The following is a 26,750-nucleotide window of genomic DNA, read 5'->3' on the forward strand; positions in this document are numbered from 1 at the left end:
GACACAGAATGTGTCTCCTTCCTGAGTGGTATGATGGCTACGTGAACCCATGGTGTATATACTTGCTTACTATTGTTTGTACAGATGAACGTGGTACCTTCAGGCATTTGAAAATTGCTCCCAAGGATGAAACAGACTTGTGGAGGTCAACAATTTTTTTCTGAGTTCTTGGCTGATTTATTTAGATTTTCCCATGATGTCAAGCAAAGAGGCACTGAGTTTGAAGGTATGCTTTAAAATGCATCCACAGGTACACCTCCAATTATCCAATTAGCCTATAAGAAGCTAATTGGCTAATTTCCTAAAGGCTTGACATAATTTTCTGGAATTTTCCAAGCTGCTTAAAGGCACAGTTAACTTAGTGTATGTAAACTTTTGACCCACTGGAATTGTGATATAGTCAATTAAAAGTGAAACAATCTGTCTGTAAACAATTGTTGGAAAAATGACTCATGTCATGCACAAAGCAGATGTCCTAAATGACTTGCCAAAACTATAGTTTGCTAATATGAAATCTGTGGAGTGGTTAAAAAATTCGTTTTAATGACTTCAACCTAAGTGTATGTAAACTTCTGACTTCAATTGTAAATTATTTGTTGCTGCAAACTTGTCGTGTTACTCCTAGTTAAAATATGCTGTAAAGGTGATGTGACTGCATTTTTTCAATGTTTACATTGAAATATTATTTCTACTATCCCAGCTTATTATGTAGAGACAACTTTAAGTAAGCCATTCATAGGCTGATTCCCCTAACAAGCCTAAACCTTGGTACTCTGTGGCGCTTTTGAAATATTGGTCTGTTTGTCTGAGCATCCCGATCAGCCGTATGTAGCAACATTTGGTTCAACCAATGGCATATGTTTGGGTCAGGACTATCTGTTTGACAGACTAATGGAATATTGGTGGATTGTTCTGCAAACCTTATTGAAATCATTTTTGTAATGCAGTTTGGTGATGCTTAGTGTCTTAGAAATCCCACACTTTACACTTAAAGAAATCAGCATACTAATATTGAGTCCTCCAGCTGTATTTCTATGTAATTACCTCTAAACACATTTTTATTAATTTAGTTATTTAGATCAAGCCTTATATTTTGGATCTGTCGAGAGAGTGACAGTTTGTGAGAAACAAAACAAGACAATGCAAAAATCCCTACAAAAACTTTGAGAAGCCCCATGCACAAGGCCATTCACTTAACCAAGAGAGCCATGTGGTTTAGAGTGTGTGAGAAAATGATTCACATTAAATAAATATACATATTTATGGGGGCCGAAATCAAAGGCACCCTTGTAAAATAAATAAAAAATAAATTGTTTAACACATTAATACTCCATTCAAACAGATGGTCCCCATTCACTCCCTGAGCATTGAAACCAGGCGTGGAGGCTCTCATAACATTATGAACCAAGAGACATCAGACAAAGACAAGCTTTCAGGGAGCTTTTGGCTCAAGCAGAGAAGAAACAAACACTAATTCATCCTTAAAAAAATATATGATATTTATGAGCTCAAACAGAAGCAAATAAAAGTTTGGAATAAATTATGAGGAATTTTAGTAAGCTAATTTTTCTGATAGCAGTGCCCACACTTTCACAATCTGCCCAAAAATAGTCAAAGCAATTATACATTATTTTTAAGATAATTTACATTTTACTTGAGTTCACAAGAGAGGCGGTGTCCAAAGTTGGTAAACGGCTTTTGATATTTGTTTTACTTTAAGTTCTTGATTAAAACATCCTGAGATTTATATGTTCAGCCATTCAACCGTATGTCCATTCTATCACATTACAGAGAGAGTTAAATTCAGAAAACATTTCAGCGAAGTACAAATTTCTTAGCTATACAAAAATGAATTATGAAAATGAAAGTTGGTCAAAGAATGGGCTTTTTCCAAAAGGCTAAGGTCTATGGACAGACATTGGCTACCTTACAAGTGTGTATATGGTATGGGGAGCAGGTGCAGGTGCAGTGTTTTGCACACAAACACTGTCTAATCCCAGAGACTAAACTGTGGTCCCTGAGCTCTCATAGCAAGAATCTTCCATAGAGAAAACAGGGAACAGGTTTGCGTATGTGAGTGTGAGTGTGTGTGGGTGTGTGTTTCCCCCAGCGAGCAAAGGGTAGGATAACACACATACATTACATCCGCTTTAGATAAAAAAATAAAATAAAATAAAAACATACCAGCAAGCTTTTAACACAACCTACCTACAACAAACACAAACCTACTTTCAACCTCCTTTTTTTTTAACATGGGTATTGGACAAATTACATATACATGGACTTTTTTTTTTTCAACATCAATATTTAAGTCAAATTTATATAGGTGTATAAGGCAAAGCATATCTTAGGTCCTGTAACCAGTCACCATTTCCATCTATTCAAATTTCACCATTTCTTATAAACTTCTTATAAAACATTCACTAGTCCATTTAAAAAAGGTCTTGCTGTGCGACAAAGGATTTTGTAAAGTACAAATAAGCAAAATGCAGTTTAAAATAATTTGTGATGGAGTATAGCATGTCATACCAAAGGACATGTAAACATTTTATATAAATATTTAATGTAAACTACCCATATAATAATAAATATAATTATATAATACAATCATCAAGATTTCAACTTGTGGAGCTGCTGCCTTTTTGAAGTATATAAAATAGTTAAAAATAAGCAGAACTTACCGATTTAGAAGACTCTCGGTTGACTTTGGCCTCCATTTCCCATATGTGATGGCCATCTACAGAAAATGAAAAGACATAGCACATAACTGATGTCACATTATTGATATTGACCTGACATGTATGAAGAAATGCACCCTTGAGTGGGCTTAAGCGAGCGAGAATGTAATATTACTAATATATATATATATATATATATATATATATATATATATATATACAATACAGGACAGTTTGAAGACCAAGGAGAAGGTTTGCTAGTGCTTTACAGTTGTTTATTGAAATAAATATACATTTAACAACTATGTTCATAAAAAATGTGGCTGAATTTACACCCAGACATTAGCATATAGCTCTAGACAATCCACTGTATAATATTAAAGACTCAGAGATCCCAAAAGTCTTTAGAATGTTACCGCTAAACTATAGCCAGGCCTGCGATTACATCATGTCCTATCTGCCTCTGACCCGCTTGGGCAGATGGGGGACTGATGCAATCCTAATGATCTTAGCAGAGCCAAGAAGTGTGTGCATGTGACGTGCCTTTGCTATGATGGGAACAGTCGCTTACATCAGCCCCTTGTGGAATCTCGCAACTCATGACAAATAGTGTCTGAAGGGTCCAATAAAAGCCCTGGTAAACTTCAGGTAATGAGCAGCGGCTGTTCGGTGAAAGAGCGTGCGGTGTGCTCACGCGTCACAGACTCAAATCTGTGTCCTTTCTCTCAATTTTAAATCTCTGACTTTTTTCCTCATTATAAAGGGTTTTATTTAGCTATTTTCAGCCTCCTGGATTCGAAGCAAACAGGCTTTCCCACACCAACGTTTGGGAACAAAAGACATATTAAGGTCTTGTTAGCTATTTTTAGTTAAGACATCATTGAAAAGACGTTTTAACTTAGGTTGTAAAAACAGGAGAAAACCGCAGAGCTCTTTGTTCGCTGAAGCGACCCGCTTCGGCAAACCACAGAATGAAATCATAAACACACATAAAAATCATAAAGCATCATTGTGTCTGAAAAAGAAAGAAAGAAAATAGGGGAGACATCTAAAGAAATCCCTTATATTTATTAATTTTATTTAGAACAATAGACAACACATCTTTTTAAACTTTCCATTGGCCCATCTATGGTAATTTTTTTTTTACATAATTGCACATCACTATCACACATTTCACATTGATGATGCTCTTGGGTTTAAACGGAATGTTGTGAAGAAAAGCACCGCATTGGTTTTCCATGATAATTTTCTATCATAAATATGCTCCAGTACACCCTGAAGACTAAACTCCCTCTATATTCCTAGACATTGAGTGGTTTATTTATACCAATGAGAAAGATCAAATGTATTATTCTCATCTCTTTGAAATAGTTATACGAGGTCCCAAGCTTAAAGTCAGACAAATTGCTGGTCAAATTTCCAGACAAATGGCTGGTCAGGTTGTCACAATGTTACTCAACAGCACACACGACAAATGGATATTATATCATCAGTTTAAAAGGTATGCTAACAATACGGGAAATAACGTACGATTACGTGAGTGAATTTGGGGATCATTTTCCACTGGCGATTCTTAAACCACCAGACATATTATTCAAACTTTAAAGATGGAATGTTAAGACTATTTTGATTGCATATTAAGAGAAAGGTTAGACAGTGGGGTCTAGTTTTCATGGGCAGACAGTGAGTGCATCCCTGGCTAGTAGCACTGTGGTTTCTGATGTGGTGAAGTGGTCTGTCAATACTGGAACTAATGCAATGCTGGGAACCTCTGTTTCCACTGTCTCCTTCTCTTACTCTTTTGTTACTGCTTCTCTCACTCCCTCCCTCTCTCTCTATCTCTCTCTCTCTCTCACACACACTCTCTCTCTCCTTCTCTCAGTCAGAGTCATAATAGCTTTATTGGCATGATTGTATCGGCTTTTTACTTATATATTCTGTACTTATATAAACCCTCTCCCTCTCTTTTTCTCACTAGGACCAGTGCCAGGAAGGTAGCACTATGTCAGGCTGCCATTATCAAACTGCCATTATTATCATCATCATTTTTTTTTTTTTTTAGAACTTTGCTCTAAACTTTCTTCTCAACCACAGTTCTTTTGAAACAGAACACTCCCCATCTCTGTTTTGCATTCTACCTCAGTCTAGCTCATTCCTTTTCCTGACCTCCCTTATTTTCTGCAATCTCTCCTTCCAGTGGGATGTTCTTAAGTGCTAGCTCAGGACTGTGGAGCCTGTGATCACAAGAGCCAAAATACCTGCACAATCTCACTGCACTGAAGAACTGATGAGCACATGTGTACTTCAACAACATCTTTACGATGTGCTCAGAAAATCTTTTTACCTAACTCAGTCATTGAGCACGTCACATCAGAACCTACTCGTTCAGAGAGAGGCTTACAAGTTTGAAAAGTCTTGGGACACATCTACACTAATCCAGTTTGGTTTGAAAAGTCAGTTTGAAAACATCATCATTTTCCAAAGTATGTGCTAATGGAGTGTTTTCGAAATACTTTGTTTTCGGTGGAGAAAATGCAGTCCCAGCGTGGATGAGAGACAAAAACAGCCAAATCAATGCTTTTTCAAACAAAAATGGATTAGGGTGGAAGTGGCTTTAGCCCATTTGAACATTCAGTTAATGTAAATTTATCATGGGGGCCTTTGTAGCTCAGTGGTAAAAGATGCTGGCTACCACCCCTGGAGTTCGCTAGTTCGCTAGTTCAAATCCCAGGGCATGCTGAGTGACTCCAGCCAGGTCTCCTAAGCAACCAAATTGGCCCGGTTGCTAGGGAGGGTAGAGTCACATGGGGTAGCCTCCTCGTGGTCACTATAATGTGGTTCGTTCTCGGTGGAGTTACAGCTGATCATTTTGGCCTTGGTTTTGGGATTTTTGGAAAAACCCTAAACTGTCTGGCTTTGCCATAATCATATATTTTTACTCAGATCTTATACTACAGAGCTCATGACTACAGTTGATGCTTCCATGTCCACAGCTTAAAAAGTAACTAACTTCAAAAGTCAAGTACTGTTCCTGTATTAACTTGGACTTGCCAAACTCCCCCCACCTCAGCTCAGAATCAAAAGGCCTGTTGTGTTGTTGATTAGGGAGGGCCACAGAGAAAGAAAGCATTGTGCCCCGGGCGGCAAGGAAGTAGGCAAACAGGGAGCTGGGTGGTAGTGTACACCCAAAGCCCTCCCTTAGATGGTCACACTGTAAACACACACAGATGCGGCAACGCAGACCTGCTCACCATGGTGTTCTGAATAGACTCCTTGTCCTCCCTGAGCTACAGTAGAGAGCAAACCCAGCCCCTCCTCTGGGCAAAAGGGATCGGCATATGGCATGAGAGAGAAAGGGGAGCTCAGGCTGGGATGACCCTAATTGCAGATGCTCAGGCAAGCCAGTTTTCCAGAATGTGCTAATAAACAGCAGCTGTGGAGTCTTCAAGCAAGAAGTGCTGGTTTTCTATGCCATGTTAAAATGCTGCAATAAGTTCTTTAATATCCATTTTCATTGTATTTAAAGGAAGAACAATAAAAGACGGCAAGTTTTGCCGGACCATTGTTGTGGATGGGCAGTTTATGAATGTCTAATATAATTTTTTTGTTGTTCTCTAATGAGAAGACAATACAGGGATTCCCTGAGGCTAGTAGGCGTGACTGGTTTGTTTGTCAGAGTGAGCCATTGTTGTTGCGGGTTGAGGAAGAGCCAAACCCCAAGGCTCCTTCAGACGGAGGTTATTGTTCTGAAGTGTGAAAGGAAGACTCCCGCACGAGATTTTCATTTATGAAGCTTCTTCGAACAAACTCACCTTACACAGAAGACTCACACAAGAATTAACTGTCAACATTCAGTATTACCTTATTAGTGGTGTTTGCTAAGTAACTGCATTACTAACTGCTGCTCATACTTAGTGTAGGGTTAGGGATTTAAACAAACCCAAATTACTTTAGTTTGTACTAGAGACATGAATGTCAGCTTAAATCATGTGGCTTGTTGACAATTACTTTTTTAAGAGATAATTAAAAAACAAATTTGTCTGGCAGGTGATATAATGGGCACATTTATTTTTTTCCCAAAGACTAACATTAAAAGAGGGACCAAGCCATATATAGGTAGATATACTGTATATATATTTACAATTGCTTGGTGGAGACTTGTTAAGCAACCCACCACCACCCAACCTAGCAATGCCCTGGCAACCACCCAAAACACCCTTAGCATTGTGTTAGCGTCTTTTGCAAAGTCAAGCAACATCCAATATCCTAAGAAAATGTCCAAATCTGTAGAAACTGCACCCCGTTTATTACTCTAATACATGTTCCTGGTCTTATTGTGAACAATTTATGTGTATTTTATTTCTAAAAAAAAAAAAAACAAAACAAAAAAAAAACAAGGTAAAATATTTAATTAAAATTTAATAAACTAGAACAATTTTATGGACTGAAGCCGAGGCCAATATTCACCTGCACAGTGTGAAACTGCCATGACTGCAGAAAGATCGGTACTTCCATTAACTGTACTAATAAAGACGGTCATACACACATACAGGTCTGTACCTGGAGAATTGAATCTAATCAGAAAGAATTAAATGTCCCAGTTCACAGAATAGTGCCACATCTGACTGCATTATCATGTGCACACACACACACACACACACACTCAAAAAAGTGGAGAAAAGAATAAGTGGTTTTGCAGCTGAGCAGGCACTGAAGTCCACTGGGTCCAGATGTGAAAACGCTCATCTCTCATGAGGGACTTTCTTTGTCTACCTCTCTTTTGCTCCTTTTTGTCCTCTATTTTTCCTTCTGTTAGGAATCCCCACTGTTCAGTAACACACCCACACACACATATTAACTGTAACACATCTGGGCCAAGCACACACACATAAGACTTTTCCAGTCAATGGAAAATTTTCGATTCCAAAAGCAACCATCATAGATCACAGTTCTGGCCGAAGAAAAAATAAAGAGAATAAAAACATCATAAAGTTCTGTTGTTACGAATTTGCATACAAAGTCAACAAGTTATTCGACCACTGACACCATGAGCTCTCCAAAAATATCAACCTGATAGTCATCTAAGGATGCCAACTTAAAGAAACTTAAAGTTAAGCAAATCTCCCTTTCTTTCTTTCCACATCTACAGAGAAAGAATGAGATGTCTTATCTTTAGTCATCAGTGTGTGCCAAAATGAAGAAAGGCTTCTATGAAGTGTCTGATTACACTGTGATATCTTAGATATTGAGGCTAGACAGTGAACTCAACTTAGTTACACACAGATTAATCACAGATGACTCTGATGTGAATGGTGCCCTGGTCATTTCAGCACAAATTTATCTTAAATATCTTACAGTACAGGGACAGTTCTTTCAGGCACGACCTAGAATTAAGTGCCTCACTCAAAGATACAATAGTGATACAACAGTCCAATGATCATCATCACATTACAACACAACACATTATGTTAGATGCACTGAATTATTTATTATGTTCTCGATTGTACCAAAGAGAGATCAGCAGCTAATCAGCTATTGCATTCTATTCTATTCAATTAAATTCTATTGCAAAATCCTATTCTAATCTACTGCTTGATTGCATGCTGTCCTATGGTTTAATTCTATTCTACTCTATTGTTCCATTCTATTCTGTGCTATACTGTTCTATTCTTTGAAATTCTACAGTTCATATTCTACTCTATTGATTCATTGTATGTTGTTCTACTGTTCTATTCTATTCTTCATATTCTTTTCTATACTACTGTTCCATTGTATGCTGTCCTACTGTTTTATTATATTATATTCTTCTGTTCCATTACATTTTATGCTATACATTTCTATTCTATTTTTTCTATGCAATTCTACTGTTTGTATTTTATTAATCTGTTCCATTGCATGTTGTTCTGTTGTTTTTACTCCATGCCATGTTCTCCATTCTATTCTGTTCTATAAGTGTATACTGTCCTTCTGTTTTGTTCTATGCAATGCTACTCTACTGTCCCATTCTTGTTTATTCTATTTTATGCAATTCTACAGTTCTATTCTATTCTATACTATACAGTAGCAAGCATTAATAATTCCATTTGAGTGTTCAGCTTCACACCAGTAGCTAATTACTAGTCAGTTCTACTTTATTTTACTAAACTTCATTTAGAATATTTACTGTAAAGTTTTTCTTCTTTTCTTAACTTCCTTCTCTCACACTCACTGTTTCTCATTTGCTTTGCCTATTAAATACTTACTTTCTATGATTTTCCATTTATGGCACACTCAAAGGACAGATGGGAAAAACAGTGCATGAAGTCACGTTGCACTTCAGAGGGAGGGATAGTGAGAGAGACAGAGGGATTCCCTGTGTGTGAGTCACGTTGTGGGAGCCCCCTCTTTACCCATAACAAAAACAATTCTTCCCTGCAAACTTTAACCTTCAGAGAGGGACTCCACTGCACTACACATCTCAGCTGTTTCCAACACTAATAAAAATTATGAAGCTGATTGACTTGCAAGAACTAATATAAATCTAATATGCTTTAAGACAAAACTGTGAAGAAGACATGCAGAAATCCTAACTAACAATATAAGGCTGAATTGGCTCTTTGCCTTTCTGAATACTGAGTGTTTCCCAAGTTTTATAGAAGCCAATGTTTTATAGATGATGGTAAATGCAAATACAGGGGAAAAAGTTATTAGGCAATAAGGCATGAGCATGTGACCCTGCTCATGAAAATTGATAGTGGAAAAAATTTGTCTTTAACAAGCTGGACAGAAAGAGAGAGAGATAGAGAGAGAGAGAGAGATAGAGAGAGAGAGAGCTGTTGATGCCAATGGTGGGCTGGCTCAGGGGTGTTTCCATGCAAGGAGAGCCCAAGAATCCACAACGGATGCCAGACTCAGGGAAACCCTTCTCAAAAACAAGAGCACACACCCTTGAGTTGGCAAGCACATACATGCCATCTTTATCTCTCTCTCTCTCACACACACACGCGCACACACACACACACAAACAAAAACACAGGCACATACACCCACAAACATATACAGTTGCAATCAAAATGATTCAACCCCCCTGACCAGCAATACTTTCTGGTGATGTGAATTAAAACACATCAACTTAAACAGTCAAAGTACGTTTTTAATACACATTTGAGTGATTTGAAGTGTTCAGTTTACCCAAAATTTTAAGATAAAAAAATTACATTCTCTCCACAAATGTCAAGTCAAAAATATTCAACCCCCAAAGTCAATCATTTGTGGAGCATCCTTTACCCTTAATAACATCAAATAAATGTTTCAGGTAAGTGTTCTCTGGCTTCGGACACCTCTCTGTTGTAATTTTTCACATTTCTCATGAGCAAAAGCTTCAAGCTCATTGACATTCTTTGGTTTCTGTGCTGCCACTGCTTCCTTGAAATCCCAACAAAGATTTTCAATGGGATTTTAATGATGGACTGAAAGGGCCATCCAATGATATTCCACGACCTATCCCTGAACCAGATTTTGAACAACTTGGATGTATCCTTGTTGTTATTGTCTTGCTGGAAAGTCCAGTGATCACAGAGCTTCAATTTACACACGGAAGGCATCACATTTTTCATGCCAAAATGGCCTGATACTTGAAAGAATCCATGGTGTCAGTCACATAGTCAGGATAGCCATTTCCTGCAGCCACAAAACACCCCCATAACAAGACTGACCCGTCGCCATTTTTGACCTTGGGGATGGTGTTGTTCTTGTCATCACCTTGCCTTTCTTACTCCTGACGTACTGCTGACCCATGGGTCTAAAACTCATTTTCAGTTTAGTGTCACATGTCTATAAGTCCTTCTTCCAGGACTCCACAGGTCTTTCCAAATGCCTTCTTGAATATTCAAGTCAACATTTCCCTTGGTGAAGTTTTGCTTTCTTCCACACCCAAGAAGGTTGCTGTTGTACCATATTTAAAAAATGTATGAATGGTGCTGCCAACTTTGTCTGTTGGGAATTGAAGTGCCTTTGAAATGTACTTTTAGCCATGACCTTTCTTGAGTAATGAAATAATCTCCTCTATTAGCTTTTGTGATAGCTTATTTTAAATTGCATTTTTTGCACAGAAATAAATTTATGCTTACGACACTAAACATAAATTTTAAAACTTAAATAAGTGCAATTGTAGAGTGATGGCTTAATTTCGTTTTAAAACAATTACTTGTGTAGCCTTACATATTTAAGAAACAACTACATGCAATAGGGGTTGAATAATTACGACATGGCAGTATTTTTTTAAAAATCCTTCTATTTAGAAATATTAGAAAAATTCTGGGTCATCAGAAAAGCTTACCTTTGTAAATCCTTACTGTCTTGGGGGGGTTGAATAATTTTGATCGCAACAGTATGCGCACACAAAACAAAATGGCTGACAGAATGTTGATGCTCTATTTTACAAAAAGAACTTCTTAGCTGTTCATTCATTAGTTAATCCACAACAACTTTTCTGCACATCTAAAATAATGTTTCTATAACTCTTATTAAAAAGGACAAATTGACTAAAATGTCACTAAGACCGGCATTTAAACACAAGAACATAACCACATGCTTTGGCTTGAATGCATGTCCTTTACATAGAGAATGGAGCAAAATCAATTGTTAAATTGCTAACAGAAATACTGGGCCCTTGTGTTTTCATATGCAGTGTATTTTATTTTATTATCTTTTGTCTGTCTGGCATTATTTATCTGAACAAACCTTTTTTTTTTTTTTTTTTTTTTACATTTTAAACATTTGTTATCAAAAAACTACAAATACATAATAGAAAAAAGAAATACTGCACCCATTGCTTGCAGAAAGAGAGTCTCAATATCATTATAGAACTTTTCAACAGCTCCATTTCCCAGAGTTCCCCTCTTTACAGGTACAACAATGAGGCCATTTCCTTTGGCTTTATGTCATGGACTGCCAAAGTGTTCAAACGTGTTTACACTACTCGGCCTTGGCCCTGTCCACACCTCCTATCATTTTTTTTTTTTTTAGTTTTTCATTTTTAACAGTCTCATCAAGGAAATTATTGTTTGTAAATCTCAGGTATAAACAGTCGAGAGCTACTGTTTCTATTTTCCATATGGAAAAAAGGGAGAAAGAGACCTGAATAAAGACAAACTCAAAATCAAAACAAACGCCCAGACACAAGGGACAGCCCAGACTTCTCTCTTTCTCTCTCTTTCTTTCTATTTGGGCTCCATTCCTGGGCAGCACAGGCAATGGAAAGTTCTGGAAATGTAAATCTGGTGGGTTAAAAATACAGCGCATTAATGCGCTCCACATGTGGCACTCTGGCATACGAAGGGATATTTTGACGGCACAGAGGGGATGAAGGAGGAATAGAGAGTGGTAGGAGGGTTTTCCTGAAGGAGAGACTGAGTATACACACACACGTTTTTGACGACTGCAGGGTTTAAAACAAAGCAGGGCTTTGGGTATTTTTCCAAATACATTCATAGAAACAGAAAAATTTTAAGGGCCCTTTACAATACTGTATACAAACTCTTATGACTAAATAATAATCCATATGTCTGTAACGGAGAGATAAGCTACCACAGCCCATTCTAAGCCCAAGCAGATGCTGAAGGAGCAGGAGATCCATGCTGGATCACTCTTTCTTCCATTGGATGGTGGACAGGAGGTTTAAGGTGCAGTGAGTAATTTCTGCACCACTAGTGGCACCAAACAAAATTGCAATCTGTTCATTTGATCTGCTTGACACAGCAATACTGGCTCACTCACTGGCGTGAGTTTTAGGCAGGACTATCTGTTTGCCCAAACAATAGAAGATGGGTGGAGTGTTTAGGAAACCTGTCTGGAAACTACTATTATTTTTACAACTCAATTTTACACTGCACCTTTATATGCATCTATATAATTTTTGGTTGAATCCCAATTTCCATACTATTCATCCAATACAGTATGCAAGATTAGGTCCCAAATGCAAGTGAGGCCCAAATCATAGTTTACTTAAAATAGTATGCCAAAGGTGCTCAGATGGTGTACTATTTCCAGTGATTTTTCAAGTATTGAATTTTCACAGCGTTTACACTTCTCAGAGAAATTAGCCCACAAATCATGGCTTCTATTTATTGTTGTTTCTGCATATTCAGCTCGCATAGCAGAATTCTGCTGCCTGCTCAGCTGTAACATTTGTAACATCGAAAAAACAAATACACACTTCACCTTTGAAAATATGTATAATATGCACTGCACCATCAATAGCACCTCACAAACTTTTCATACTTGGTAGAAGTATGTGGCTTGAGATTCAGCCTTTGTCCCTAAAAAGCTTTATCTTCAGAAACCTCCAAACAGAGACAATTTCAAAACAATTCCTATTGCTTATTCATGCACATACACAAACACAGTTCTAAGTGTGTCCCCTACCTTGTGCTCTCTCCACAAACACCACCTTGGAGTCGTGCTGGAAGTTGTGCCCACTGAGAAGCACCTGTTCCCCCCCTGAGGCGGCACAGCTTTCCATGCTCTGTTTATCCACAAGAGGCAGCTCCTGTGCTGAGCGCTGGGCTAAAGTGAGGACAAAAGAGATAGAGAAAGAGTGAGGAAAGAGATCAACTACTGGTAAAGATTCATCGTATTGTGACAAGAGCTATATCTCAGTAACAAAAGGTTTTGAGTCAAAAGTCCAGTTACAAAAACGCTTGTTTTCTCTATCAGATTTTTATTTATTTATTTATTTTTATGCTGGTTTCAAAAATTGTTCTATCTGTCTAATATTATACAGTAATAACTTGTTTAAGGTCTTTCTGCCAAGGTTACAAGAACAATAGCCTTTAATTACATTCAAGTATTTCAGTCTCTACTCTCTGAAACCTCCAGAAATAACACCTCACACAAAGGGCTGATATAATGTATGCTTCATATGCCTCCTGTGGTCAGCTTTTAACTGGCTATAATCCAAAAATCACTCATGCTTTATGAGCTGTGCTCATTCGAGTGATATTTTTCATTTACCTCATAGCATTTGATTGGTCCTGCCAATTATTAATGCCAAAAAAAACTCACTTATTTAACGAGCAAAATCTGTTTTTGTGTTATTTATTCAATCCATCAGGACAATCTAATTTTGCCATGTGTAAGGGTGTAAGATTGCAGTTGAACTCACAGCACTCGATGGGGTTGGACGCCACCTGTAAGGACACCATCCTGCCGTTTGGTTGGTTGATGTGGACACGGAACACCATCCTCACACGTGTGTTCTTCCGTCCAATGTCTGTCTCACCCTTCCGCAGTTCAATGTCTGAATTACGCAGCTTGAGAATTCCAGCGCAGTCGATTCTGTGGTAAAGAAGGAACGTTAATGTTAGAGGGGTAGACTCAACAAATTCTCTCAGAACAGAAGAACAAAAATGTGTGGCAAATATTGTTAGACGGTTGTTTAATAAGCATTTTTTGGATCAGAGTAAACGTTAAATGTATTGCCTGTTTTAGATTTTTTTTATTTCTTTTTTTATATATATATATCGTTTCTGCCAAAATTTAGCTTGGCCCTATAATTATTTCTCCCTCCACAAATAAATGCCCTTTCTCTCTCACCATCCAATGTCTAAACCTGACATGGCACAGATGTTGTTAAAAATCCATGAAAATGTACTTTTTCCATTAAATTTACAAATCTTCTGATTAGTCTAAAAAGCCAACACAAGTAAATAGCTATTTAAAACTTGTCAAAGTTTTGCATCCCATTATGGCCAAAGCCTTTATTTAAGCTCTGTGTAATCCACTGAGTCCAATGATCTGTGTAGCTTACTTTTTGGCAAAAACAGGAAGTCTGAAAAACTGGAGAAACAATTACCGCGTATGAGTCGTCTGTCAACACGGTACAGATCCTGGAACTTCAGATATTAACATCCCCATGTGTATGTGGTGAGGACTTGCACATTGTGTTCTAGGTGTTTAAGGCTAGTATGGGTAGTTGAAATGAAATACTTTCGGGATGTTGACACGTCCTGCGGTGTGACATACTATACTACATCTACAATTATTTTAAACAGCATTTTGCCAATTATTTTATAATTATTATGCATGCAGCTTTATGTTCTCATATTAATTAAGAGACTATGGAATATGTGTACTTTTAAAAGTTTTAAAAATTCATGTGTCACACCACACTATCATTTAAAATGAACTAGTTAAGATAAAGGTGATTAAAAATAGCAAAGAAAAAAAAATTTTGACCAGTCACAGCACCTAAAATTTTATTTTCTTATACCTTTGACCTAAAATCTTTATGTTGGTGGACTTGAAAAGTTCATTAACATGTTATTTGTCATATCCATCACATTATTAGAGGTCGACCGATATCTAATTTTGCTGATACCGATAACTAAGGTGTTAAAAGAAAGCCGATAACCGATTAATCAGCAGATACTTTTAAAATTAATAAATTGAATGTGTTAAAAAATGTCAGTCTTTCCTTACTGTGACAGACACACACATAGAGGCTACATGTTCTATGAGTCTAACATTAAAGAAAAAAAAAAATGCTATTTATTGCAAAATCCCAATAATAACCAGAAAAAATTAAGATTCGGTTCATAACGGGAGACTTTTAACGATAGACAAGCCCGAAGCCTCTAGCAGTGTTGGTAAATTATCAGATGAATTATTTTGCAGATAACCAATAGTACAAAAAGCAACTATCGGTGCTGATTAATCACCAAAAACTATATGTCGGTTGAACTCTAGTTCAAATCACAAACACAAAGTATGAGCAATAGTAATAGTGATGTTTGCCTTAGAAACAAATGGATTATATGCACCCCTGGGTTGTCAACTGATATGGGTTTTTCAATGGCCAATGCTGATACAGATATCTAGAGAGCAGGATGTCCGATGGCTGATATAAATGCCGATAAACATAACTATTGACTACCCATTGACAAATCTATTGGTAGATTTTGGAACGGACACGAGGGAAAATTAACGCTTAATCTGCCAAGCGAACATGGTTATCGTCTGATGCCGATTATCACAAAATGGTCAAATATCGGATGATTAATCCACCTGGTTAATTGGTCTATCACTAATCATTATGTCGTTTTCTGAACTGAAGAGAAATATTTTTGTTCTTTCATCATTCCTTTAGGAAAATAAACTGCCTGCCTCCAAACCAAGTTCTATTTAAATAGCAGAATATATTTGCTCTCATATCAAAAGATAATGTGAAACAGATACTATATACAGCAAATTGGTTATTTTGCTTTGACTCGGGGGCTTAACCATTTTCTGGCTCTACTACAGAAATGTGACAAAGTGGGCATGTTCCCCAGAAAGTTCAGAAACACGATCCAGAGGGGTTTGGAGCTTTTTTGTATAAGTTAAGTGTTACATCCATTACAGAGCGGGAAGAAAGTGCTGAGCTGGTAAGACCGCTACCGCCTGGCTTGCAGACCAGAGCCCAGAGCCCCATTATGGGCTCCACGCGACCAGAGACCTCCTGTAACATGAGTCCTGGAGCTCAGACAAGGGAAACCCACCACACTGTGAATCCGTAGCGAGCATGCACACACAAATACACACTTCTGCTTAGCAACTACCTTCACAACAGGGGGAATAGTGGTAAAACAGAAGGTTGTCTATAGAATATTTTAGATTTATAGACTGAGACTACCATGCTGGAAAATCCAAGCTGGTAGCTGTGTTTTGGAACATGGTAGCTGGTTTCTAGCTGGTTCAAGCTGGTAGACCATCTTGGACCAGCAACAAACCAGCTACTAGATGAAAGTACCAGCTTACGGTTATAAAGCTTATTTTAGAAACATAGTGGCTGGTCAGCCAGCTAAAGACCAGCTTGGACCAGCTAATAACCAGCTTGGAACATTTAAAAAAACAGTTACCGTATTCCAAAAACCAGCTTTGAACACCTTAAGATGGTATGACAAGCTGGTAGCTGGTTTGTTGCTGGTCCAAGATGGTCTACCAGCTTGGACCAGCTAATAACCAACTTGGAATATCAAGAAACCAGTTACCATGTAAAAAACTAAATAAAATAGCTTGATGAACTAAAGCTGAAATGACCAGTTGGTAGCTGGTTTGTTACTGGTCCAATATGGTCTACTAGCTTGGACCAAGCTAAATAAACAAAAAACAGTTACCATGTTCCTAAAACCATTCTGACCACCTTAAGTTGGTATGACCAGCTGGTTTGTTGCTTGTCTAAGATGATCTACCAGCTAATGACAATAACCCAGTTACCATCTTAAACTGGATTTTCCAGCAGCGTTGTTTTGCAGTTGCATTTTTGATTGTTTATTGCAGGAAATAAGGACAGGATGCATGTGGATATACACATTTATAAGGTATGCACATTTTCCCCACCGGGCTTGTATTTCTCTGTTTTTCCTCAGTGTCTTTCCGTGACAGACGTGTAAACATGCATACTCACATGGCCCTCATGTTACTCTCGTGCAGAAGAGGAATCTCAAGAACTTTGGTATTGGACTGCATGACCTCGTGGCTCGGTGTGGATACAGTCTTCCCGGTTATACGGTGGACCTGGTAGAAGGCATGAGGCCGTAAAAGGCGGTCATCTGCCGTCCCAATAAACAGCTGTAGGGTCAGAGGTTCGCTCTCCATGTAGCCGTGAAGCTGTAAGACACAAATACTTATTAAGACTAAGGGGCAAATTCACTAAAATTCACTAGTTGTGTCATGTTTGCATGCAGTATTTCAGTGTAAAAAACTTTTTTGCATCTTGCTTACTAACCATCCACAATTTAACCAAGCACTAAATTTGCTGAAATTGCATTGGTAGAATTCAAATTAAATAACTGTCATTCTTTTCAGCACAAACATGCTTCCTTTCTGTGTAAATTAGGCTTAGTATAGATCACGTCTTATTCACAAAATTGAACATAGTAACAAAGTAGTCCTTTGTGCTTATTTATTGATCATGACAGCAGTAATACATAAAATGATCATGATGATGATGATGAAATGGAGAACAGAGTTATAACTTATAAATGGGCATACTGTGTATCCAGACGCACAGTGTACATGAGCGTAAATTCGCCATTTTTAACTACGTAATACACATCTGATGCATGCAGACCCTCAAGGAGGGTGGTCAGCATCTGTGGTGAAAAGGCTGGACAAGTCTGTATATTTATTTAAGTGGATATGTTTCAGCCTGGCATTAGTGTTTATTCAGGCAGTAGGGAGTGCACAGGCCAGAAAGAGAAGTGCAGAGCAGTCCGAGTACCCTCCCTTCTCTTCATTACATTATCACCCACTAGAGGAATGCCAAGAGTTCAGGGAGTTCAGACCCATGCGTTCACACCTCCGAGTGCTGTGGGTCAGTTCTCACCCACTCATGCTCTCAACCGCCATGGCACATCTGTGGCAGAAGAGGGAAACAGCTCGAGAAAAAATGTAGATCTACAACATGGGCTCCTTTGAAGAGTTACAGGCCAGATCCAATAAGCATATTTTAGATATTGAGCAAGAAGAACTCACTAAAAAAAAAGTGCCATGTTTTTCAGAAATATAACCATGGTGATAACATTTTATTTTATTTTTTTAGGACATGTACCATGAAAAAACCATGGTATTGTTTGACATAACATGTTATATGAACATGGTAATCATTTAATACCATAGCATAAATCAAAATGCCATAGTCCCAGCACTGCACCATTTGTATATTTAAAATTATCTTCAAATACCATGTAAATACTATGGTATATGAACACTGTAATTATTCAGTACCATGGTATATAACAAAGTACCATGGTTTTACCATATCTGGTATTAACACTGCACCATGGTATCGCCACAGTACTATATTTGCAGTATTAAAGTACTAAAGATCATGTCAAAGAAGGCCTACGAGATAAAATTACTATGAATATCATAATGTGGAACACTGCTTTTACAATCCAACCTATATTTAGGGATTTCGTCATTTCTTCCATCTACAGCAGAGATTTTTGTTGACAGAGCTGTTCTTTGAGCATTTTACTTCCTGAGAGATTTAAGCACAGACATGGAAGCACATAGCTGTGGTGCGGCAGGCTTACTTCAGAGGCTACACACTCACGTCTACCATCAATCCAGTGGCGCATGTGGTCAAACTGCATCCAGGACAGAAAAAAAAAAACTTGACAGAAACCACCAGGAACCCGAGTATGGGGGGAAAGAGAAAGAGAGACGGGGCTCTAGCAGCCTGTGTACAAAAATCCTGACCACCAGAAACTAACAAACCCAAGTGAGGAGACTGAGTGAAAGTGAGGCTCTAAGACTAACTCAGAGCAACACAAAGGTTACACAACACAAAGGTGCTTTAAAATTGTGGTTCTCTACTGTTTTTTCTGCAGGAGCCAGATTTTACTTTGGACATTAAGTGGTGACCCAACCTAGTACCAGAACTTTTTGTTACTCAACAATAATAAAGAAACATTTTAATAATTATTATTTTACCTTGCAGAGTTTTGTAAGTTTTCGAGGTTTCTGAGGATGAGGGCATGACACAGATCATGGCCATGTTGGCATTGGCCTAACTTGGCAAACTGATGAATTTGCGCCAAAATATAGCAAAGTTGATTTGGGCACACGAACATTGTTTGATGTTAACAACAAAAGATATGGGAAGAGTTTTTCTCCCTCACTTTTAAAAGTTTTGAAACCTATTTATTTTGCCATTTTAACTATGCATGATTACATAATTACTTGATTTTATTATTTGCATTAAGCATTGTTTTATCCCTGCTGTCGCCGACCCTTTCGGAGCAGACCTCCGACCAATTTTTATGTCGCAACCAACCAGCTGAAAACTATTGCTTTAAAATAGAGAGAGCATGGCTCATTCATTGAAATCCAGGAGGAGGATAGCTGTGGTGGTGACAGTACATGGAGGGAGGTGCAGAACACTAAAAGAGGAACATGTACCGCTAAGAAATCTCTCATCTGATGGTTGACAGGATGGGACAAGCATGTTTGAGGCTCAATCGAACACTCCCCTTCACTCGCCTGCCAGAAATGTGTGCGGCAGAGACTGGACGCCTCCGCACGATGCATGTTGCACATGATGTCAGTGCAGAACTAGGGCTAAACAAAAGGCAGTCTGTGCACTAGGCTGGAAACAAAACAAAATTTGAGAGGGTAAGAAGACCATGTTTTTTCAGACGTGTTGGACAGAGCCACATGCTCAGAATCATTAGCAACTCGATAGGTTGAATTAAAGTCCCCAGCAACCTCAGAAGTGTATGATGAAATGTTGAGTTCATTGACTTACTAAAGCAGTGGTTCTCAATTGGTTTTGCTGCAGAACACAGATTTTACATTAGACTGGTATATGGTGACCCAACGCGCTACTAACTTTCGTACAAAAGTAAACAAAAATTTCCTTTAAATTAAACATTGATAATGTTGGCATTTGCCTAATTTGGATGGCATCTACCAAGAGACAGATTAATTCATTTCAAATTTGTATAGTTTGATTTGACGTCAACAACAAAAGTTATCCTGCCTTTTAAACATTTATAAATCTATTTATTTTGCAATCTTTACCATGCACGATTATATGGTAAGCATTTTATTATTTGTTTTTATCATAGCTTTCCCCTGTTGTCTGCGACCCAGTCAGAACACACCTGCTACACATTTTTTGACTGCAACCCACCCGTTGAGAACTACTGGTCTAGAACATTCAAACTTCTGCTTTAATGCTTTGAGACTGTACAGCGATTTTTGCAAATAAAGTGGTCACGGGGTCTGTGGTACACACACCCGAAGAGTCACGTCCAACCACAGACTTTTCCAGATACAACCACACTCCTGTCTTTCAGGAATTCTGCAATCCGTTAAGGGTTGTCTGCAACTAACTTGTTCAGCAAATACCCATGATTCAGCTACAAAAGAAAATGAGATATGTGAGTCACTAACATCTGCTGAGTGGAACGAACTGACATCAACACTGTCACCACAACACAAGGAGATGATGTTGCATGATGTTGAGGATGTTAGCTGGGAATTTAAAAATAAATCCATATTGTGAGGATCTACCCTTTGGATGACAGCCATAGCAATATACTGTAAATATATATTCGTAGTACATCACACCAGTGTTATTTACTTGAATACTCGGCCTCTTCATGCAAAGATCAACCTAGAAGTCTTAGATTGTGATCTAACTAGCTCACCAATTCCTGCATCACCCCTGATGCTGACTGACCCTGTAGCCTTTAGGATCATTAAAGAGATACTGTAATTCACCCAGAAATGAACACTCACCTTCAACCTCAAAGGAGATATTTGTTTTTGTTCCATGGAATGCCATTTGGGTGACTTAATGACAGATTTATCATTTTTAGGTGAAGTAACCCTTTAATGATGCATTGCTTTCAAGTTGAAGGACCCCTATGAAAGTTTAGGAACATATACCTGGACCACTGGATGCCCTCCTGCTAGTGCCTTCACAGCCCCTCTACTGCCTTCTGTCTCATAGTGAGCACGGTGATGGGATTTGGGTTGGACCTCAATCTGTAAGCTGTAGGGCCCTGAACTGGAAGGCAACTGCCAGTCAAGAGCAGGCAAAGATGGACTTCAAAAACAAGAGTGATCGAGTCCATTAGCGAGACAAAGAGAAAGAGAGAGAAACTTTGGTTAGCATGGATAAATGACACTCTGACAAATAATATGAAAGATATGTCTTCCATAACCTCTTGTCTAGAACCCATACATGTCCTACCTACCTGATGTAAGGCTTTGGCTTGGACCAATATGGGTGCTGGGGTACGTTCAAGAAGCCACTGCAGTAGGTCTCTTTTTTGAAGGACAAGCGTGCTGCCGAGAAATCCTCCTGGCAAAGCTCCAGGGATCCTGTCTCCTCTCCACCTGGTTCTATTTTCAAATTCATCGAAGCACTGTGTTCCAGACTGGTCTTGCGTGCCTTCAAAGGGATCCCCTCCCCAAGATCTGTTAATCCGTCTGTGGTGAGGGCGTTAATGGCAGCAACGATGGCGGAGTTGGTGTACTGATTAGTGTTGGGCAGCCAGGTGTCCTCCGTCACACTGAGACGTGGCGAATTTTGCGGAGACGGTCCCGGTGATTGATTTGGTGAGTACGGATGGTACTTGAGTGATGAACTGCCATTGAAGCTGTACTTCCGTTTACCGCCACAAGGGGAGTTTGGTCGTGAGCCTCGAGGGCCCACCCAGTTATCATCAGTGATGCTGGTACGAGGAGAACCAGATGGTGAATGTCGTGGAGAAGCACCGAGGGTGCAAGACTGCAGCGATGAGGAACCTTTAGGGGAGACGCAAGGAGACTGCCAGGGCGAGTTCTGGGGTGAGTTATCGTAGTTATACGAGAAGCCTGATTCGTATGACGATGCATCCGAGTGGCAACTGCGCGATGACACGCTGCTCGCAGGACTGAGGCAACTGGGATCGCGATAACCATCAGCGTTTGGCAATGTTAACGTCATTATGGAATTGACCCGCTTGGCCACCGGCACACTGTTGTCCTCCACTTCATCTTCGGGGAACTGTCCATAAGCTGTAATCTCAATGCGTGGACTCTCCAATGTGGGAGCTCCATTGGACCGGGGACCGGAAGTCTGGAAGTAGCCAACTGAGCTCATGTCGTCTTGGGGGGAGAATGAGGATGGCTGACTGATGGATATTGACAAGGAAGTGTTGGTCTGGAGATTGTGGTACTGGGAGGGTGGGCAGGGGTTACTCAGAGAAAGGCTGATGCTGGTGTTTGGGCTGTAACTGTATGCATCTGAATGGCACAATGTGACAAAAAACATATTTTCATGAGGTGACATCATGGAAATAACTAAAAAGAAGCTATGCATTTAAAAGAGTCTGTATGCTAAACATATACCCTAAAAGGAGATATAGTAATAGTATAGGAGTAATAGTCCGAAATCTGTAGACTTCTGTTACTACAATTAGATTTTTATAAAAAGACAGTATTAAAAAAGACACTCTACTCTTTAAAGTAATAACTGTGAGTCAAGAACGTTAGTGGTTAAAAGCCACAACCTCTGCAGAGGAAGCAAGGTGATACACAAATACCAAGCCAAAAATAACAAAGCGTTAAAAATATCTTCCTGACGACAAAACCAGACGGAAAACCAATACACATAAGCAATCTTTCTCTAAACACGAAGGCAAGCATTGCCCCTATGCAATGTATACACTAAGATTAGAGTACAGTGCAACACTCTACGTTTTAGCGGAATGCAACGTGACTAACGCAAAAATGCCTTGTATTAACCCCCCCAAAAATTGCTGGACTAGAGGGGACAGGTTGAAACATTGACAAATTTTAAAGTTTTACGAACACTTGTAGCATACCCAAACACTTTAAAAAGTAGTATTCATACATCATTATAAACGCAATGGCCTTTGAAAGTTCATGTCTGTATACGACTTCATTCTTTTAATGAAAATTAATCACTGCAGTCAGTCCAACCTGGTGAAAATATATTTGGAGAGTCACTCCTTGCTTTGATTTCAATTAATTACGGAAGAAATAAAAAGTACTTTAGAGGAATGAAAAACATGGGCGGAGTCTCGTGCGAAACTCCGCCCACTGAAAACATTGTGCGCAAAAACGCTCCCTGATACTAATAGCATACTAATGCATCTCTAATGTATTTCTCATGTATGTCTCGCTTTTGCACCAAGGTAACGTCTGCATTTTAGATTTTTATTATAATTGTGTGACAGCCAAACAGAAATAATACAATTACCAATTACTAAAAAAGTATTAGTAATATGAGAACTTGTTTTGTTTTAGCTGAATCATTCTGAAAGATGCTAGGTTCTCTTGTGAAATGCACAGTTGTTGCTAAGAGAAGGGCACAAAAAGCCCACAATCTAAATAACCTCCTACTTCGTCTTCGTCACGCCCACCACTCCCTTCTGCAATCTCTAACAGAAGGAAAACTCATTCAGCCCTTTGGTGAAATTTAAGATAACCTTAATTCAATTAGATCAATAATAATAACATTAATACACTTTTAAAAGAATTACAACAGTAGACAGTAAGACACTAAAAGATGTATGTCTAACTAAAAGTTGTCTTTTTATTTATCAAAACGAAAGGTAAACACATGCAAACAAGTGCAAAAATAAATAAGATAATTATAATAGTTATGAATAATATAAGACAGAAAACGTGCATAAAACATGTTACAGTGTGCGTAAATACATTTATTCTTCATAATACGGAGAAAATGCGTTACCTTCCTCTGCGGATTTCATGCTTGCGAGTGTAGGGTGAACTCTGCCACCAAGTTCAACGCACTTTCCCAATAAGCGCTTTATTTCCCAATTTAATGATGACTCCAAAATATCTGGGATAAAACTGTGTTCACTTCTACCGCAATAAAGGTGTATTCCAGTCGCGGGAATAACGGCAGAACTATAAATTTGTTAAAATCTCAGATGATACTATATACAACACTCAAAAGGCGCATACAATATCGCGAGAAAAAGGTATGATTAATATTATTAATACAGTTACAGATCTAACTTGTATTATTTTCTATTCTGGACTCGCATGTTACTTTCCAGGGGTTCTGGTGACGCACTGCTTCGCGATGGAAAGGTCTCTTTATCTATATAAAGCTGGGAAACACCTCCGTGGAGCCCCGCCCCTCCATCTAGTGACGCAAGCACCACGTCTCAAGCTCGGCAGCAGATGAGGATAGGGATTCTCTCTTGTCAACATTTCCAGATGTGGAGCCCGCCGCTGAATCGCGTGTGCGCGTGCGCGGCGGCGGGAAAACAAATGAGGCGGTAATGAAAAAAAGAGGTCGATTAAAGAAGCCATTATTATGTTAATAGTTTCCATTGTCCCGTTAATAGACAAAAATAGCGCCTCTGTGAGACGTCTCTCATCGCATAGCAACTGCAGTGCTTTGACACTGATGAAATAGACAGACAGATTCAAACTGGCTCATTCCTACAATTGTATGGTATTTAAAATGTTAAAATATTTAATTTCACCAGATGAACATGAATCTCTATAATTAATTGTTATAATGTAAATGTCTCATTTGAACACCAATAGTGGCAGTGGCAGAAATTAACTTTTACATAAAGGGACACATTTTTGCCCCCTGAATTTGATTGTCAAGGGCCCTTTTTTTTACTTCTATGAGGGCATGCTATTTGCCATCCATTTAATACATAAACAATGTCTCATCCATTCAAGTCAAATATGTCAATTTAATAATTTCACTAATACAAATTCTTAAGACTGAGAATTTAATAGGCCTACATCTTACCCAAATAAAATCAACATCAACTCATATTTTATGTCATAATATATACTATAATGAAATATTAAGAGATATACAGTATCAGATGTTACAAATAAAAACCAAAAATATTCAATACAAGGGCCATTTTTGGTGGAATTTTTGCCCCAAGACCGCCCTTAAATTCCAACCCTATTAAGTCCCTTGACATTTGTCTATCCTGTTTTAATGCGACCTTTAATTGAAAATCTATGACCTCACATACTGGAGGTTAAATCAACAATTCAGCAAAATAAAGTTGACATTTGGCTAACTGAAGTTTTATGTACACTGGTGGCCAAAAGTTTGGAATAATGTACAGATTTTGCTCTTATGGAAAGAAAATTGGTACTTTTATTTACCAAAGTGGCATTCAACTGATCAAAATGTATAGTCAGGACATTAATAACGTGAAAAATTACTATTACAATTTGAATTATTTTTTTTTATTATTATTTTTTTAAAACTAATTCAAAGAGTTCTCAGCAATGACAGCTTTGCAGATCCTTGGCATTCTAGCTGTCAGTTTGTCCAGATACTCAGGTGACATTTCACCCCACACTTCCTGTAGCACTTGCCATAGATGTGGCTGTCTTGTTGGGCACTTCTCACACACCTTACAGTCTAGCTGATCCCACACAAGCTCAATGGGGTTAAGATCCATAACACTCTTTTCCAATTATCTGTTGTCCAATGTCTGTGTTTCTTTGCCCACTCTAACCTTTTCTTTTTGTTTTTCGGTTTCAAAAGTGGCATTTTCTTTGCAATTCTTCCCATAAGGCCTGCACCCCTGAGTCTTCTCTTTACTGTTGTACATGAAACTGGTGTTGAGCATGTAGAATTCAATGAAGTTGTCAGCAGAGGACACGTGAGGCATCTATATCTCAAACTAGAGACTCTGATGTACTTATCCTCTTGTTTAGTTGTACAGCTGGCCTTCCACATCTCTATCTGTCCTTGTTAGAGCCAGTTGTCCTTTGTCTTTGAAGACTGTAGTGTACATCATTGTATGAAATCTTCAGTTTTTGGTAATTTAAAGCACTGTATAGCATTCATTCCTCATAACAATGATTGACTGATGAGTTTCGAGAGAAAGCTGTTTCTTTTTTGCCATTTTTGACCTAATATTGACCTTAAGACATGCCAGTTTATTGCATACTGTGGCAACTCAAAAACAAACACAAAGACAATGTTAAGCTTCATTTAACGAACCAAATAGCTTTCAATTGTGTTTGATAAAATGGCAATTGATTTTCTAGTACCAAATTAGCATGATTACAGGATAAGGTGTTGGAGTGATGGCTGCTGGAAATGGGGCCTGTCTAGATTTGATCAAAAATGACTTTTTTCAAATAGTGATGGTGCTGTTTTTTTTACATCAGTAATGTCCTGACTATACTTTGTGATCAGTTGAATGCCACTTTGGTGAATTAAAGTACCAATTTCCTTCCGAAACAGCAAAATCTGTTCATTATTCCAAACTTTTGGCCGTGAAAATTAAACAGGGCAAATATGTGGTCAAGGATAACATGTTCCCTGTTATGGGAAGATATAGGACAATTAATGTAATTTTAAAATTTCAATATATTTATGTTAACAGAAATCAAAATAAAACTTTGGCATGTCCCTTTAATAATGAAACAAAGAAACTTATATTTAAGATAAGTATTTATAAAACTTTATAAAGTATCAAAGTCAAAAAGGCACCAAATTGTAGGAATACACAATTGTGCTTTTAGGTCATCAAGCATAGCACATGGAAACAGGATCTGAAA

The 26,750-nt window shown here is 38.3% G+C and overlaps 1 protein-coding gene across 1 annotated transcript in view; it reads right to left on the reverse strand.

Moving 5' to 3' along the window:
- The window catches only part of nfatc1 (nuclear factor of activated T cells 1), a 46,446-nt gene extending 22,194 nt beyond the window's left edge, over window positions 1–24,252 (reverse strand). The window contains exons 1-7 of the mRNA XM_051664432.1: window positions 23,917–24,252; window positions 21,410–22,442; window positions 21,099–21,258; window positions 17,104–17,306; window positions 13,822–13,994; window positions 13,083–13,223; window positions 2,682–2,737 (exon numbers count right to left, since the gene is read on the reverse strand). Coding sequence (XP_051520392.1) covers window positions 2,682–2,737; window positions 13,083–13,223; window positions 13,822–13,994; window positions 17,104–17,306; window positions 21,099–21,258; window positions 21,410–22,442; window positions 23,917–23,935 — 1,785 coding nt within the window. The 5' untranslated portion in view covers window positions 23,936–24,252. The remainder of the gene's footprint in view (window positions 1–2,681; window positions 2,738–13,082; window positions 13,224–13,821; window positions 13,995–17,103; window positions 17,307–21,098; window positions 21,259–21,409; window positions 22,443–23,916) is intronic.
- Window positions 24,253–26,750: the final 2,498 nt, after the last annotated feature.

The sequence above is a fragment of the Myxocyprinus asiaticus genome, chromosome 30 (assembly GCF_019703515.2).
Source record: "Myxocyprinus asiaticus isolate MX2 ecotype Aquarium Trade chromosome 30, UBuf_Myxa_2, whole genome shotgun sequence".
NCBI classification, from domain to species: Eukaryota; Metazoa; Chordata; class Actinopteri; order Cypriniformes; family Catostomidae; genus Myxocyprinus; species Myxocyprinus asiaticus.